The 11,204-nt window shown below is 33.9% G+C and overlaps 1 protein-coding gene across 6 annotated transcripts; it reads left to right on the top strand.

Moving 5' to 3' along the window:
* The first annotated feature begins 1,939 nt into the window (after window positions 1-1,939).
* Window positions 1,940-7,484, top strand: LOC112737445 (uncharacterized). Of its 6 annotated transcripts, none has more exons than XM_025787349.3 (7): window positions 1,940-2,202; window positions 3,487-3,629; window positions 3,866-3,935; window positions 4,269-4,525; window positions 5,004-5,120; window positions 6,746-6,803; window positions 6,957-7,484. In XM_025787349.3, the coding sequence occupies exons 2-7, from the start codon at window positions 3,528-3,530 to the stop codon at window positions 7,412-7,414; spliced, it is 1,062 nt and encodes a 353-aa protein (XP_025643134.1). In that variant the 5' UTR covers window positions 1,940-2,202; window positions 3,487-3,527; the 3' UTR covers window positions 7,415-7,484. The 6 variants fall into 6 exon arrangements, with proteins under 6 accessions (XP_025643134.1, XP_025643136.1, XP_072069276.1 ...); XM_025787351.3 differs by having other exon boundaries at window positions 1,943-2,202; window positions 6,752-6,803; XM_072213174.1 differs by having other exon boundaries at window positions 1,972-2,202; window positions 2,771-3,629; window positions 6,752-6,803.
* Window positions 7,485-11,204: the final 3,720 nt, after the last annotated feature.

The raw sequence follows: 11,204 nt of genomic DNA, 5'->3' as shown, positions 1-11,204 counted from the left end.
GGTGGAAACTCAGATGCAGTCAACTTCATATGAAGTTGATAACTGAGAGCCGTTAGATTATTTGATTGATTTGACTAAATTTTATCTAACGACTCTCATCTATCAACTTCGCGTGAAGTCGACTGCACCTGAGTTTTCACCTTATTTGTGCAATAACAAAATAATATGTTTCTAAATTACTGGTTGCCTAATGTATATACCAGCTAATAAGTTTACAACTATTAATGAACCAAAAGATAATTAACTGAGTTCATAAAATACATATGACTCTTCATGACCAGCAAAATATTTGGTACTTGCAATCTATTAATGAATCTCCTCAAGTGTGAGTTGGAGGCCTAAAATCAGCTGTTGGCATAAAGATAAACAAGCTTTCGAATGCCCCTGAGCTAGCTGCTCCAAGTGTCTCTATATAGTTTTGAGTGGGTGATATTGGAGGCCTTACAATGGTTTGCTTCATTTGGAATCCAACAGAAAGTTCGAGAATTTGCTGAGTAGCCTGCATGAGATAAAATAATTGTTTCAGCACAAAAAAAATTAGCAAAACTAAAGTTACTATATACAATTTTATACTCACAGATCCATCATTATGGGTGCAGATTGAAATAAATCAATATCTTGAACAAAATCTACAAATTGGGCCTTTACTAATAATTTGTTATGAATAAATTGGTAGCCAAAGTTGAACTTGAATCTTTCCATGAATCACAATTCCAAATGCTAAGAGACACAGAATGTAAATTCTAATACTAGCAGTATTAATGTTTCCAAAATTTTTGCATGATTGAATGTATTCACAATAATTGTATATATTCACAAATCACAATAACTTGTCTGATGGAGTTAAAAAACAGGGATGGAAATAAAGATTTTTTTTCTTTAAGGGCCTCGTTGTCTTTTGATGTTATTGTCAGGAGTCGTTTAAAATTTTTTTGTCTTTTTTTTTTGCCCAAAATACTTTACTCTACTCTTATTAAATGTGACCTAAAGTATTTTTTTAGAGTAGTTCTATATGCAATCCTAAGAACATGGTAAATAGAAAATAAACGAAAAAATATCGAAATACTCTCTCAAATTTTTAACTTGTATCAATTAAATCTTTTATTTTCTAAAATGATCAAATAAATTTTCTATATTTAAAAACGTAAATTCCAAAAATCACCATCATTATTAACATTACTAATGAATGTTGAGTATTGTTAAGTGTCAAATTGGCACTTTGCTAAACGACATCATTTAGAATTTAGGATCGAATTACAAAAAGATAACGTCGCTTCAAAATTATAATCTCTCTTCTTTAAATAAAAAAACTCCTAAATGGTCTCCTATTTCTTTTTCACAAAAAGTCCAAAGACGTTCTTTTTGTCTTCTTCTGCAACTTTTTCCGTTGTTGTGAATGGTTGACGCTCTTTCACAATATCTCCTTGTTTGTTTAGTGAAACTCTTCGTTTTTGTCAACATCATCGCATTTAGATATTTGTAAGGTAAAAAGTAAAAATTTAGATCTTTTATTAATTACTTGTTTAGACTGTGTTTTAGTATCTGAATGATAACGAAAATAATTGTATTTGTTATTTGAATTGTCTTTTTTTTTTCATATTTTATTTCATTCGTTTTATTCATCGTTGTCTTCTAGGGTTTAGGATTTTAATTTTAAAGTCTATGATCACTATAATCAATTTTATATATATATATATATATATATATATATATATATGTTATTTTAATTTAGGATGTATTATTATTTACATGGTAAACGAGATAAGTAAATTAGATAACTAACGTTTTAGAAGATAAAATTAATATATTTTTTATTTAAATCATATAGAGTTTAAATTTAAAAGCTTTTTTAACTTTTTTTTTTCAAAAAAGTTTGAAATTAATATCCCTTATTTACCCTATTTATTATTGCTACTTAAATAAAGTTAAAGATTTTTAGATTAAAGAGGAGGATGATAACCGAGGAAAGTCTGAACTAGAGTTAAACATTAATTTATCGTCATAATTTCGTTATGCGCCCAGCCCGCCCTATTTCGTTAGATCAAGCAAAGCCCAAACCCTCACTCGCCATCTACGACTCCTCCACCATCGACGGCAGCTACAGCCACCGCCAAACATCGGCCGCAACGCAGTCAGTAACGCATTGAATCTCGCTGCCTTCTTCTCCTGTTATCAACAGCGGCGGCTGCGGTTTGCGACAAGGTTTCTCTTCCATCTGTAATTCTTTCTAACAAAGTTGTCCCCCCCCCCCCCCCCCCGCGGGTAGTTCTTGATAGTAATTTGTAGAATCCAGCTTGAGATTTTGTTTGATCAATGCAGTATCGTCGCTGGTCTCTTCTTTCTCTTTCCTTCTCTCCCTTTCTCTCTAGGTTTTCCTATGCCTAAGAATTACTTCTTGATGTATTGTCTGAAAAGCAGGATTGTGATGACTGATGAAACATGTTATAGTCTAGTAATTATCTGAAGATATTTTGAGGATTATTTGTTAAAAAAATTGCATTGGAAGTCTAGTTGCCATGTTCAAAAGGGGGTTATTTTTAGACGTGCATTTTTCTTGTTTCTTCTGGTTTGCATATTTCTTGGGATGACCTTGAGAAGCTTATTAGTATTAGAATTATTATCCTTAGTAGAGTAAGACTGTTGCTATTATCATTTATGACAATTGGATGCCTGCGGTTCCGAAGAAATCGGACATAAGTGACATTCCAGAGTCTAGACATTCATAAGATGAAGTCATTTGATCAAATGCTACTTTAACCCTTGTGATTAGGTTTCAGTTCTGAGAATATGCTCGTTGCTGTCTGAATAAAATCATTAAGGCTAAGGCATTGCAATGCTGTAACTTCTATTTCCCTTTGGTGCGGCCCTTACCCGGACCCTGCATAATAGGGATGACAACTTGAGCCGACCTGACCTACTCCGCTCCGAATGGGACGGGTTTTTCAACTGTTGACTGGGTTTTGGGGTGGGTACAGGTATTACTTGATGATAATTAGTTGGATATGAGAGCGGAGATGGGTAGTGGTTGCCCCGCCCCATATCTGTCTCATACTCACCCCGAACATACACAAATGAGTGTTTGAGATAGATTATCGGATTTGATGAATTTAAACATTTTAAGATTGCTAAGGATTTGCAATGTGGCGACTTAATTGTATTTGGAACTTACATGATTTTTATAGTATTTGGTATTTTATTTTCATAGGCTATAGATTATTCTGTGAAACGCTTGATGCTTTACTCCATGGCTACCCATTTTTATTCCCCGGGGTAATAGAAGCATTGGACTTTTCTTTCTCTCCACTTGGTTACAAATGGGCTTGGGCTTCGGGCCTAATGGGAGGCAAAAAGTGAACTAACCCATCCTAAATTCCAAACCAACTGAACTTGGCTCAGTTGGCTCGGACTTTGCTTTCTGAAGTAGCCAAACAGATAGAGATCTTTGAGTACGCTGTTTAACACTTTGAGTTGTAATAACATTTGCAGCCCTTAGATTTTGTTATTGAAAAAAGTATAGAAGAGTGCAAATGCCTCCATTAAAGTTGCACAACGTTAAATTTCAAGTTGGGGATTCACTAGAGTCAAAGTCCTTCCAGCGAGGTTATCGTGGTGCATGGTTTCGGTGCAAGGTGTATATCTCTTCTCTGGTCTAATTTTTTGCAGAGATAAGATTCTAAACAAAGGGACCAAAACATTTTTTTTTTTCTTATGCATGCAAATTTTCGCAAAACATATGGCAATTGGCAGTAGGGCGCTCCATTAATGCTCATCATTTTTCTTGAGGAAAATCTAGAATTGAGTTTATATTAAGAATATAACATTTTGTATATATAAAACCTTCTAATTTTTACCACTTTTCTTTCAGATCAGAGAAATTCGCCAGAAAAATGATATGGTCACCTACCTGCTGGAGTATATTGACTATCCTGACCAAAGTATGTCTTTTCGGAGTTAAAACTCAACTTATTGCACGTTCATATGCTGTGTAGCGTAAGTTCTTTTTATTTTATATTGGATAGTGTCTCATACTTGGGTCCATTTCAAAATTAATGCGTCTTCTTGAAAAGAAAATATAGTGTTTTCTAGGTTGGCTGCTATTTGCTATTGCCTACTATGAATACTTTAACTATTGACATATTTGTCATAGAATCCCATCATTCTTCTTTTGCCTTAGTAAATGGTAAAGTTAAAATGCCTGGCAATTATAATATACCATGATAGTTGCAAGCCTACGTTTTAGTTATAATTGCTATGCTACTTGCTTCCAGAGCCTATTTGGACCAAGTTATATCAGAAGGGCCCAACTAGTATTAGCAAATCAAAGAGATACAATATGGAGTTGATGGTGCGACCTTCATTTCCTACCATCTATCGAGAAAGTGAAAAGCCCGATATCAGTGCCATCTCAGGAGTGATCATTATTGTTGATAACACATGGAAGGTGGGGGATTTGGTTGATTGGTGGAAAGATGATTGCTATTGGTCAGGAAGAGTGACTAAAATACTGAGAAATGATCAAGTTAAGGTGATACTTCTTGTCTTGCAGTTTATCTGGCTAAGGTGATACTTTTTAACTAGCTTTAAATTCTAGAAACCATGGAAAGGAAAGTTATTTTCCAGGATTCGTCCTGTCTAACAAAAGCTATAATTTTTTTTGTTTCAATCTTCTAGAAGGTTTCGTAAGTTGCACTTCATTTCTTTTCCGATGGTCAAACTCTAATTTATTTGCTGTAACTTTTGGTCATGTTGAATTTTGTCCTAATCCTTCCAAAAAATCCAAGTTCATCTCCCAGATTTACTGAAAGTCCATGTTTTGAACCTTCTACTTGATCTTTGTCTATCTTCTAATGGTATTATCCAATGAACAAATTTTACACTGAACTTTTAGCCTTTGCCTACTCCTTTTCTTCTTCAAAGAACAATTATCCATATAATTGTAGGTACTTTAGTAGTGCAAATATCATAATTAGTATATCCAACTTATGCCTGAATTCTCCTTATAGATTGATCTGCTGCCAGTTCCATTTGGCGAGGGGATGTCTGATGTAGCTTCAAGCAGGGACCTGCGCCCTTCATTGGATTGGTGTCCGGAAAAGGGTTGGACAGTGCCTATGCCCACTGTAAGTACTTATAATCCCATAATTTGGCTTATCTTTCTATCTGTAATTATTAATTAATATTCAATACATAGTATGATATTTACTCCTTATAAGTGAAATGATGTTACATTATACCATATTTTAAACTTAAATGATATTAAAAGTTAAAATGATTATATTATTTACTTTTTATTTTCAATTTCAATTGGGTCCTCAAATTTGGCAAACCTGATTGAATGTCCTTATGTGCTTGGAATAAAAAATTTCACCAGGGAAATGTTATTGGTATTGTTTTCACTTGTAGACATGTTTGTCCCATATAGAGCTGTGTTCGTGCCTTACTTATTTCATCTTTGCCCAACTTTCATTTTCTTTAGGATTATCTGTTTTATAATGGAGCCTTTAGGTTTGTTTAAGTTCAGTATATGAGCTTTCTGCATAATTGGTTTCTAGAATGAAAATATTGTGGCAATGTGCTATTATTGGGTGGGAGAGGATTGCCTATATTAAGAGCATTTTCTTTCTTCTGAATTTCTTTTGTTGAATTTATTCTATGGCTTCTCTTTGGTGCTCAGCACATGGTCTTCTTGAAGGCAGAAGTATTTTGCAGATGCTATACACTATACAGCTAGCTTTTAGTAGTTTCCTTTATTTTGTTAAGTTTCTCTCTTTTGTTCTTCGCTTTTGAGGATTTGTTTTTCTGTCCTCCAGTACACATGTTTTGCTTTCTAATAAATTTCCTTTTGTTAAGAAGTTGTGGACTCAGTTATTCATAGGAAAAATGATGTTTCTGAAAAAGAGAAAGCAAGGATCTGTGAGACTATGTGGGGTTTGAAACTAGTGGCACAGTTTTAATAGTCATTTGTTTGCTGTGGAAAAGCAACAATGATACGTTTGTAATCATTGTATGCATCTCTATGGTTTAAAACGCATGTTGATTCTTGTTTGCAACAACTCACCCGAGAGATCTGTATAAATTTTCATTAACAATGAAAATGATGTGCAAAGATGTGTTTTGTTGGACTTCTAAATTTCCAGTTACTGGAAAAGTAGAAACCTTCCCTCTTTTAAGAAAGAAGCTTTCAACTCTGCAACTCTGTCACCCTAGCTCTTCTATTGCCTCTTTGTTTTTCTTCTCTTCTTTCCAGTGTTTTTTCTTCCTTATCTTTGCCAAAGCTTTCTTTTCCTTGATTTACTCTTGCAAAGAGTCATTCATCAAATTAGGCTTGGGGAATGAAATCTCAATGTGAGGAAACCATGCCTAATTGTTTTAAAATAGCATATATGGACAATTAGGTTATATGCATATAGGTGTATGATAAGAAAATGAGGAATTCTGCTTTGCACAAAATGCTTTTTGAAAAGAATCAAAACAATGGAAACTTGAAAACACTAAAGCAAAAACAACTACGGTCTTTTCTCATCAACTGGGTACGTCACATGGGTATCTAAATTTTGTAATTTTGGTCACTTGACCTCATTGGTTTTTGAATAGTTAAAATTATCGCAATCCTTGTTTCCGTTAATCATTTGTCTTAATATGGTATATGGTTTTCTGCTTTGCGTGAAGATTGTTTTGTTAAGATCGTTTACACTCTCCCGAATTTGTATTCTCAAAGATTTGTTAACGACTTAACGTGCAAAAGTTGCAGGAGGGTGGACACGGGCGTGTTTGTGCTGAGATAGTTAATCCACGAAGTACAGGTAAACAGCATCAAAATATACATTTAGGGACTATCAAATGGTTAGAGGAAAAAAATTAACTGACTTTGCATTTTGTTCTGGTTGTTGAGACATTCTTTTCTATAGATTTGAACAGAACTTGTAATTTTCTGTTTCACCTAAACCACACTGCAGGGATTAACATCCATGCTTCGGACGGAGCAGTGGAGGTTGGTCAGCCTGCAGTAAGGACATATTCTTCACACTCTTCTCAGAATTCAATAGTGAAGAGAAAGCAATTTGACACTGCTGGAAACCGTACGGAGATTGATGAAATTGACAGTAAAATCAGAAAAACTTGTTTTTCTGATAGCATTTCAAGTTCACACAGTATGGATGCATCAATTGGAAATACGGAAAGGATTCCCACAAATGGTGAATCCAATAATCATGAGTATCCCTCAAAAAAGATGAGAAGCAGCGATAACCTTGGTTTGAATTCCATGTCTTCCAACACAATAGAAGCAGCAGTTTTGGACTTGGAGGAACTTGTAAATAGGATCAAATGGTTAAGGGGTATACTGAATTTTGGGATTCCATCTTCATGTACTAAGCAACCATCTTGGGAATTTTCCCAACACCATGCAACCTAATGTTAGACCTCAGGCTAATATGATTTGGTGTTGAATACTTTATACATAGTATACATTTCCTATTTTCGGCTTTGCATTGTTTTTTTTTTCTATTGTTTTATTTTGCTTCACACGGGTAAATAAAGCCAAACAAAAGTTCCAGAAATTAGATTTAAAGAAACAAACATCTCATTAGCCCATTTAAGCAAGTGATGGAAGTTCAAATCTCGTTTTGAACATACAGCAACTTATTGATAAGTTACAAAGGAGATAGTGAGATATCATGAGAAACAAAAGAAAAAAGAAAATGTTCTTTTGTATTAACCAGTGGCCATGTCTTAGCCATTTAAATCAAGGACTAAAAGAGAAAAGAGCACATGCTAATTTGGATTGCAATTGGTAAATCTCAGTCAATTTAGTGTTCACATTGCAAAACTATTAAAAACACTATCAAATTATCAATGAAAAAAGAATATGGAGTTAAAATGATTCTCCTTGGCCTTGGTCAGAGCACCATTCAGTTATACAATTTTACAAAGCTGAAAGATACACAGGCTAACGAAATTTCCACAACTTTATTGCAAGAGTGCCAGAAAAACAATACACGTCTCAACCTCCTTATGTTGAACTGTATTCATCCAACAAAAAGAACAAGAGATATATGATTGTAACAAATTGTATAGTGTAATACTTGCAGATCAGTAGTATGAATGCCTTAATACTTTTATGGTACAAAAGGAAATCAACTATGAATATATTTGTACAGGACAAACTAAGAGACCTCGGAGTTACTGTGTCAACTGACAAAATTAAATCCTAAAGTCCTCCATGGCCAGCCGCTGCTTAACCGCGAGAGGAAACAACTTGGGACAAAGCAAGAATTCAATGTCTGATTTCAACATTCAAAATCGCCTGAGCTAGAGTCGAATCAAATCGAGAATAGAGCAGAGGAACCCTTCAATAAAAATCAAAATGTATGAAATAGTGTTCAATCCTGCATACCAAGTTCAACCTCAAGTTCATCATCGTCTTCAAACAGCTTCAAAAGACGAGCATGCTGCGCTTCTCTCCTCTTCTTTTGCCATAATTTGAAAAGAAAAACAGATAGTGCTAACAGAGCCACCACACTGAGGCATACTATAATTATCTTGATCCCCATAGAGCTTTTATGACTTACATCTTTATCTTCATTTTTGGTACCAGATGCCTCAACAAGTCCTTCAAGAACACCCAACTTTCATGAGCCAGTAATAACCATAAGAAACTATATAGATAATTAAATAAATTTATGATTCCCAATAGTATTATGTTATGTTATGTACTTATGCATGAATAATAAATCCCAAAGTCATAGCTATCAAGCTATTATTTCAAGGCAGAATATTAGGCTTACTACCATGTCATCAACACGGTGAAATTTTCAAGGTTTATGAAAATTTCTAAATTCTAAGCATAAAACAATATAAATAAAAACAAGAAGTGAACAAAAATTTTGAGACCAATCTAATCAGTACAATCGGCAAAGCCTACATGAAAACCCTATTTAGCAGGTAATTAATCCCTAAAAATTAGCATGAATAAAGAACCGTACCAGAAAGGATTTGCAGATGCAGAGAGATCAAGGCTAAGAGAACTGGGTATGGCAGAGATCTCATGCCTTCTCTCTCTCTCTCTCTCTCTCTCTCTCTCACACACAACAAAATGAAGTTGAAGTGTTAACTTCGAGTGCCCGATCCCGATTGCGATCTTAAAGTTTGTTTGAGATTAAAAAACTCTTGGTAACGGATCTGGATATGGGGGAAGACTAAGAAGCATGGAATCAATAAATATTGGGAGTTTTTCTATTCTTCGAAAGGATTATAGAGATTGCTGCTTTGGGGTGTCAATTTTTAGATCAGCAGCACTTACCAAATTCATTCAGATTATTGTTGAGATCATAAGATGAGATTGTAAGATTGTATTAATTATTACAGGATTTATCTGAGTCTACCACTTTTGGTCTTTAACATGACATTTAATGCGCGTTTTAGCTTTTACAATATTCTTTTGACGGTAATTATGTAATTTTGGTAATTTAAGTACACTTTTCTGTTGTAAAATAAATAAAGAAAAAGTAATAAAATAAAGTATAAATAAAAAAATATTACTATCCGTATTTATTAATATTATTATAAAGATAATATATTAATATTATATTAGTAGTATCTGAATAAAAAAAGTAAAAAAATGTTTTATATAAGAGAGAGAAAAAAAATATTTGCTTTATTATTACTGTGTTTTTTTCATAAACAAAGGCCTCTATTTATAGGCGTATATGTTAGTAGTTTTTCAAACTATATTAAATAAGATTCTTTTCGGAAATTTGAGTCTTGTCGAAAATGGGCATCCACCTCAGACTATCTTATTACAATACTCCCCTTGGATGACCATTTAGAATTATACCTCATTAAAATCTTACTAAAGAAAAATCCAGTAGGAAAAAATCTTAGTGAAGGAAAAAGAGTACAAAATCCTTTGTGATGGGGACTGCCTCATTAAAAACCTTGTCAAGAAAAATTCAATGGGAAAAAAATCTGACCAAGAGAAAAATAGTATAAATATGGGAGGATTTTGGGAGTGACTTTGTGAATAAATCTGCTAGATTATCACTTGAGCGGATCTGTTGGACATTAATTGTCCATTGATTTTGAAGATCATGAGTGAAGAAGAATTTGGGAGAAATATGCTTTGTTCTATCACCTTTGATGTATCCGCCTTTAAGTTGAGCAATGCATGTTGTATTATCTTTAAACAGGACAGTTGGAGCTATCTTCTGATCAATCAGTCCACATGATGACATAATATATTGGATCAAACTCCTCAACCAAAAACACATGCGACTAGTTTCATGTATCACTAGTATTTCAGCATGATTAGAGGATATGTTGCTGCAATCGTCTGTTTCGTGGACCTCCATGATATAGCTGTACCACCATATGTGAATAGGTATTCTGTTTGGAATCTCCCTTTATGTGGATCAGACAAGTATCCAACATCTGCATAGCCAACTAATTGTGACTTGGATCCATAGGGATAAAACAATCACATATCAACCGTTCCATGAAGATATCGAAAGATTTGTTTGATTCCACTCCAATGTCTTCTGGTTGGAGAGGAATTATATCTTGCTAGTAAATTCACAGCAAATGATATATCAGGTCGTGTATTATTAGCAAGATACATTAGTGCTCAAATGGCACTAAGATATGGTACTTCATGACCAAGGATATCTTCATTTTCTTCTTTAGGACGGAATTGATCCTTTTCCACATCCAAAGATTGGGGTACTCAAGGGATGTGACTTATCCATATAAAATCATTTCAAGATCTTCTCTGTGTATGTTGTTTGATGAATAAAGATCTTCTCTGTGTATGTTGTTTGAATGTTGTTTGATGAATAAAGGTCTTCTCAAGGGATGTGACTTATCCATATATAATCCTTCTGTGTATGTTGTTTGATGAATAAATATCCCATTTTTTTATATGCTCGATTCGCAGGCCGAGACAAAATTTAGTCCTTCCAAGATCTTTCATCTCAAACTCCTCTTTTAGAGTTTTTATAATTGTTGGAATATCTTCAGGAGTTCCAATGATATTTAAATCATCAACGTACACAGCAATTATAATGAATCCAGATGCAGTTTTCTTTATGAAAACACACGTGCATATATCATCATTCTTAAATCCGTTTTTGGCCAGATACTCAGTAAGACGATTATACCACATTCGTCCAAATTGCTTTAGACCATATAAAGATCTTTGCAATTTGATT

The sequence above is a fragment of the Arachis hypogaea genome, chromosome 13, assembly GCF_003086295.3.
Source record: "Arachis hypogaea cultivar Tifrunner chromosome 13, arahy.Tifrunner.gnm2.J5K5, whole genome shotgun sequence".
NCBI lineage: Eukaryota > Viridiplantae > Streptophyta > Magnoliopsida > Fabales > Fabaceae > Arachis > Arachis hypogaea.
This window is presented reverse-complemented; position numbering and strand designations above follow the sequence as displayed.

Excerpts from the sequence above, each read along its gene's own strand:
- LOC112737445 (XM_025787349.3), top strand. The coding sequence starts at position 3,528 with ATGCCTCCATTAAAGTTGCACAACGTTAAATTTCAAGTTGGGGATTCA. Across the intron at positions 3,630-3,865 it reads GTGCATGGTTTCGGTGCAAG|ATCAGAGAAATTCGCCAGAA; the intron begins GTGTATATCTCT and ends CTTTTCTTTCAG. Across the intron at positions 4,526-5,003 it reads TGAGAAATGATCAAGTTAAG|ATTGATCTGCTGCCAGTTCC; the intron begins GTGATACTTCTT and ends TTCTCCTTATAG.